Below are 6,449 nucleotides of genomic sequence, written 5' to 3' on the forward strand. Positions count from 1 at the left end.
TGGGTGGTGCCGGGTCGGCAAGAACGGCAGCCGAGCCCCTGAGGCCAGCCATGCCTGAAGCCAGATGCACTGCTCCCCTGAGCAAGTTCCCACTGCCTATGCCTCAAGGTCACACAGCTGGACAGGGCCCCGGCAAGCTGCCCAGTTGCCCTCAGCCTCCTCCTGCGCCCCGCTACCTAGCAAGCCATCCGACTTGGGCAAGTGACGGCTCTCCCTGCCGTCTTCCCGTCTGCACACTGGGAAAGGCATCACCATTCGTGAGGGACCATGTCCAGCCCTGTCTGCAGTGTGCTCGGTGGTCACCGCTCTCCCAGGATGGGGACCCGGCTCTCGCAGAGGCTGAGCTGGTGTTCGCTGCTCTGTCCAGCCTGGCCCCTGGCCCCCGGCCCCCGACAGTCGCAGAATGAAGACTGCCACAGGCCTCAGAGGGGGTTGGTGTCCCATGTATCAAAGGGCCTGTGGCTGCAGGGAGTGGGCCTGCCTGGGTCACACCATACTGCCCTGGCCCGGAGGCAGGGCCCCCCAGGGCCACAGACCTTCCCGGAGGAGGCCTCACCATTCAACACAGCATCGCACAATCTCCTGTCCCACCCACTTGTTTTTTTTTTTTTAATTAAAATAACAAACCAAGTAACCGCCCAACCCATTGGGAGAAGGACCTGGGATGGGCAGTCCTTTCTTCAAAAAAATATATTTTCTTTTTTTTTTCTTTTAAACAACACTAAAGCAAATCCCCAGCCCATCGAGCCAGTCCCGGAGAGTGCGAGGGACAGTTCTGCAGCACTTCTCCGGGCAGAGACTAGGCCCTGTCCCCAAGACCCCGCCTGAGCAGAGGGGCCAAGGCAAGTCTCAGCCTGCTGGTGCCCTGGGGTCGGAAGAAGTGATCAGCTCCAAACCATGCAAGAAAACCCAGCCAAACCCACCGAGCAAAGGAAAAAAATCAACAGAAGATAAATTAAAACACAAAAAAGTGAGTCAACACCCCTGGGTGGCAGGCAGGGCCAGGTGCGCTGGTGTGCCCTGAGGCCACATGCCAGCTGGGGGCGCTGAGCAGCTCACAGCATCACCCTCTGGGAGTCGTAGGGGGTTCACATGGCTCCTCCCCCAGTGTCCCTGCACCCAAGACGGCACAGAGGTGTGGCCACCCTGGGCCAGAGTGTACTAAGTCCATTCGGTCAAGAGATAAAAAAATATACACCTTGGATGGCACCTGGGGCGGGGCCGAGGCAGCAAGCAGACTGTCCACTCGGGCACCCGCCCTTCCTAGGCGGCAGCAGTGCCGGCAGCGGGTGTCCAGGCCCCTCCAGTCCAAGGTCTCAGGGAGACGCAGAGTCTGGGAGCAGCAGGGGCAGAGGCACTGGTGGGCCCACTGGGCTGGCAGGGAGCCCCCGATGGTCTGGTTCTTTGGCACTTGGGACAAATGGCCTGTCGTAGAGCCAGGCGGGAACGGCCCCTCCTTTCTTCCTGGAACGCCCCGGCCAGACGGCAGTAGCTTATGGATGTGGCATGCTCTGCTCAGCAGGGGGCGGCACGAGAGCCCAGCCCGGCCCCTACGAGTCCTCTCCCAAGATCTCCTTCACGAAGGCAGCGATGTCTGTTTTCTTGGTTTTGTGCAATGTGAAGAAAGGGTGCTCCTGGTGGGTGACGGGAGGCTCAGTCACCGAGGGGCAGGGAAGGTGGTGAGGGCACCAGTTCAGCCCCTGCGTGCTCCTCCTCCCAGGAAAACTAGTCATCCTTCTAGGACCCCTGCCCCTGCCCCTGCAAGCCCTCCGTGGCTGTCAGAGACAGCATCCATGGTTCCTCCCAAGCTCTCCTGCCCTCAGCCTCCAGCCACTCAAGCCTCCCTTTCCACATGCCAGGCCCTACCCATGCTGCCCCCTCTGCTTGGGATGCCCTCTCCACCCTTCCTCCCACCAGCAAGGTAACCCTCCAGGCTCAGGTCAAAGCACACCTCCTCCGGGAAGCCTTCCCTGATGCCACTCGTGGTCCTTCCGCTCCATCCAGAGTAGAGGAAGCCAGGTATGTGTGGGACCGAGTGACTGAGTACTTACATGAGTTCAGTTAACACAGAGCCCCTCAGAGGGGCTACCTGCCTGTGCTGGGAAGCAGCCTCTCCCGAGAGCGCCCCCACCTGAGAAAAGCAGGGCAGGACACTTTCCGCCCATACTCACCATCAGCTCCAGGTAGCTCATGCGCTCTGCAGGGTTCTTCCTCAGGCTAGGGGAGAGAGGGCAGCAGAAGCCAGGCTGGCATCACAGAGGAAGCGAGTCCAGCCCCTACAGGCCAGCCAAGCCAGGCTGGGCCAACTCCGAGCCAAGCAGCAGAGGACACGTATTCTCAGGGCTTAGGGAAGAAGGGGCAGGACTGCCCAGGATGGGGTGGGATCATGGGGGCAAACCATAGAGACTCGAGGCAAGTTTCTCTGCCTCTGGGGGCCATAGTTTTCTCATTTCTGCTGTGATCTAGAAAATTTCCATGAAACCACCACCAAAATGCTGCCCAGATGCTCAGCCTCACGGTCACATGCAGGATATCAACCCGGAGCGCAATTCCTTCTCATGGTCCTAGGAGGCCAACGTCTGTTCACTGGCCTCATCTGTTTTCAGTTTTTATTTCCCAGTAACAGAAATAAAGGCTATGAATTTTCCTCTGAATATCTCTTTGCCCACAACAAATAGATACTGATGTCCGTGTCCTCATTGTCTTTCACTTCTAAATAGTACATAGTTTTTTTAACGTCTTTAGTAGCCTAAGACTTATTTAGACTTTCAATTTCCATGTAGCTTCTCCCTCTTTTGTTACTGATTTCTTATTCTAATTATGGCCAGAGAACATGGTCTATATGATTTTGTCTTTTTCTTCGTTCTATCCCTTATAACTTCAAACACGATTCATTTTTGTAAAGCTCCCGAAGGCATTCTTAAATTTGGAACAAAGTTCTAGATATCAATAAAAGCTAAGTTGCTTATTATGTATTCAATACTCTTAGGTGCCTTTTTTCCCTTTTCTTTTTCTTTCTCTCTTTTTTTTTTTTGGTTTACATGACCTGTCCATTGCTGGAAGGATTATACCAAGACTTCCCACCAGGACCAATTTTGTCAGATTCTCCTCAGGCTCTATTTTTGCCTTATGTATTTTGATGTCGTGTGGCTTGGGGACTTGCTGCTACAGGAGAAGGGGATGAGGCCCAGAAAGGAGCTGGGACTTGGCCGGGGCAGGGAGGCATGCAGCCTGGGGTTGGACAGAGTCAGAGACTCACCACTGTGCAGTAAAGTCCACAAACTCGGGGGAGAAACGATCAGCTGGGAGCTGGGGGGACGGCTCCTCGACCACCTGCTTCAGCTGCTGAAAGGGCGTCCCCCAGGACTCATAAGGGAACCGTAGGATGGCCATCTCGATCTGCAGAGGGGACAGTGAAGTCAGGAAGCCCCAGACGCACCCACGCTCTGTACCTAGAGTCTGGGGGTGGGTTGGGGAGATCCCGCTGGGCTGTGACCTCCCTGACTCATCACAGCAGACCGGACATGAAAGCCAGGGAGCACCCCTGCTTGGTGCCTCTAACAGCCAGCAGACACCTGCAGAGCAAATCCAGCCCAGGGCTGAGACTGCTCTGGTCATGGGCTGGGTTTTCAGAAGATTTCACCCAACAGCCAGTTTCTAGTTGGTACGTGGCCATCTGAGGAGCTGACCTCCATGGTCCACCTCCTGCAAGGTTGCGCCAGGAGCAGCACCCTACGGGCAGTCTGCTGGGTCCCTAGTGGTCACACACCACACCACGTCTCCCCAGCGTGGCCTCACGTGCCAGCTGCCGTGCTCTTGTGGGGCTGTTTCCACAGGCGGCAAAGGGGAGTGAGATGACCCCAGCACGCCTCTGTCGGGGGCTGCAGGCAGCTAGACTGGGAGGCCTGCCTCCATCACACCCAACTCTCACAGCAGCTCAGACACCAAGGTCTGCAGCACCTCCTCCTCCAGGCAGCCTTCCCTTTGTCCCACTGCTCTGGTCTCTCTCCTGTTCTGCTCTGCTACACCCGGAGTCCCCAGCGAGCAACCTCGGGCACACGAGTCCCTATGCCTGCCCTGGGCTCTCTGCCTGCACCCTGCCTGCAGCTGGTGGGAAGTCGCTCGTGCAAGACACTGACTAGCTTACGGCAGACTCGAGGTTCCGGTTTTCACTGCTGGGATGAGAAAAACAAATCAGGTCAACCCAGGCCCCTGCCCGGAATAGCACAGAGCATCCCATGGTTCCAGCACAAGGCCCCTCACTGACAGGCCGTAATCACCATAATGAACGGAAGAGACCGCAGCTCCAACAAAAGCCCTGCGCTGGCAACCGGCGGCCAATCGCTAATTACTGTGCTAGGAAGGGCCTTCCCATCAGGCTAACGGCCCTTGGCAGTCCAGACGTACACACGCCCACGGAGGGCGGCCGCGGTGCGGCGGGGGTGGGCACGGCCGTGTGCCAGCACAGAGAAAACCCGCTGGCCCGCCCGCCCTCAGTGCGCGACAACCCTGAGAGAGCTGCAGAAGGGCGGCGACTACTACAGTTTAGAACCGGAGACAGAAAAGCATCCCTGCTCTGCCCTGGGAATCCCTGTCCTGGTCATTGTCTAAAGAGTTCAAAAAGTGAAGGACAGAGACAGCCTCTAGGCACGAGGATGCGCCCCCTCTAGGGTGCGCTCTGTAACAGGGAGTATTCAGAGCAGCTGACCGTGGGCCACGCCCAGCCCCACCCCGGGGGCTGACTCTCAGCCATGACAGCAGCCACACTCCTGCAACACCCCAGAATAACGCGGACTGGTCACACTGGGGCAGCATTCGGGTGGCCTGAAAGCCTTCCCAAGTATGACCCGCGCTAAGGGGTCACTCCTTCGATATCCTAGTGGCGTGAATGAGTGTGGGGTCTCCCACAGGTGCTGAACAAGAATGGGGGGGGGGGCGCTGAGGCTGGAGCCCCACCTCCTGGGCTGTGTCAGCCTCTACTCCACCAGTCCTGCCTCCCCAGGAAAGCCAAGGATTCCAAGTGGAAAAAAAAAGTCAGAAACAGGAAAAGTCGGGACCAGCAGTTAGCGTAATGGCTATGTCACTGGACTCCCATGTAGTCGAGCGCGGTTCGAGTCCTGGACCCGTGGCTTAAACTCACGCCGGGCACATGTGTGTGCGTGCCCAAGATCCCGAGAGGAGAATGGAAGAGAAGAGATTGCGGCGTGGCCACCCCCCCTGGGGGGGTGATTTCTCGCTTTCTGTCTCTCTGTCTCTCTCTGTCCTTCTGGCAAGCGCTAGCACCCTATAGCAAAAACCTCTCCAAAAAAAAGAAAAGAAACAGGAAAAGTTCCTAGCCTGGGGGACCGCTGAGCACACACTCAGATGGTTGTGGAACATCTGAGAGATGCCTGCAAGGAACCGAACAGTCCAGGAATTATACACCACGCCGCAGAGAAGGCCAAATTAAAAATATATAGGGCTTTTTAAAAACACAACAGGTACATGTGCATTCACGCCCAAAATCCTGACGGGGGCAAACACGAGGAAGAGGCTGTGGCTCGACCATGCCCCACTGGGGGTGCTTTCTTACACCCATCGCTCTCCTCTGAGCACACACGCCCTCCAGCAGTTCAAGTCCCAGACCCAGTGGCTTGAAACTGACATGGGGCGCATGTGCGTGCGTGCCTAAGATCCCAAGAGGAGAATGGAGGAGAGGGGACTGTGGCGTGGCCATCCCCCCTAGTGGTTGATTTCTCTCTTTCTGTCACTCTGTCTCTCCAGTGAGAGACAAAAATCTATAGCAAAAATCTTTCTTAAAAGAAAAGGGAAAAAGTTTAATTAAAAAATTACGTGTCGGGGGGAACCAGCAGTTGCCGTAATGGCTATGTCGCTGGACTCCCATGTAGTCAACTGCGGTTCACGTCCCGGACCCACTGGCTTAAAACTCGCGCTGGGCGCGTGTGCGTGTGTGCCCAAGATCCTGAGAGGAGAATGGAGGAGAGGGGACTGTGGCGTGGCCATCCCCCCTAGTGGTTGATTTCTCTCTTTCTGTCACTCTGTCTCTCCAGTGAGAGACAAAAATCTATAGCAAAAATCTTTCTTAAAAGAAAAGGGAAAAAGTTTAATTAAAAAATTACGTGTCGGGGCCAACAGACAGCATGGTGGTTAAAGGCGCTGGACTCCTCCCACATGGCCAACCATGGTTCAAGTCCCAGACCTGGTGGCTTGCTTTCTCACTTTCCCTCTCTCTCTGACTCTGTTTTTTCTAGTCAAATTAAAATAAATGAATATATAAATTAATTAATTAATTATTTTGTTTTTGTTTTTAAAGGTTTTTGCTATAGGGTACATGCGCTCGCCAGACAGAGAGAGACATAAAGACAGAAAGTGAGAAATCACCCCCAGGGAGGATGGCCACGCCGCAATCCCTTCTCCTCCATTCTCCTCTCGGGATCTTGGGCACGCAC

At 55.7% G+C, this 6,449-nt stretch overlaps 1 protein-coding gene across 2 annotated transcripts in view; it reads right to left on the minus strand.

Moving 5' to 3' along the window:
• Positions 1-585: 585 nt before the first annotated feature.
• The window catches only part of MAP2K3 (mitogen-activated protein kinase kinase 3), a 25,545-nt gene continuing 19,681 nt past the window's right edge, over positions 586-6,449 (minus strand). For both annotated transcript variants that reach the window (XM_006161626.3, XM_006161627.3), the window contains exons 10-12: positions 3,260-3,399; positions 2,172-2,217; positions 586-1,634 (exon numbers count right to left, since the gene is read on the minus strand). In XM_006161626.3, coding sequence (XP_006161688.1) covers positions 1,551-1,634; positions 2,172-2,217; positions 3,260-3,399 — 270 coding nt within the window. In that variant the 3' untranslated portion in view covers positions 586-1,550. The remainder of the gene's footprint in view (positions 1,635-2,171; positions 2,218-3,259; positions 3,400-6,449) is intronic.

Source organism: Tupaia chinensis, unplaced genomic scaffold (genome assembly GCF_000334495.1).
Source record: "Tupaia chinensis unplaced genomic scaffold, TupChi_1.0 Scaffold138725_1, whole genome shotgun sequence".
NCBI lineage: Eukaryota > Metazoa > Chordata > Mammalia > Scandentia > Tupaiidae > Tupaia > Tupaia belangeri.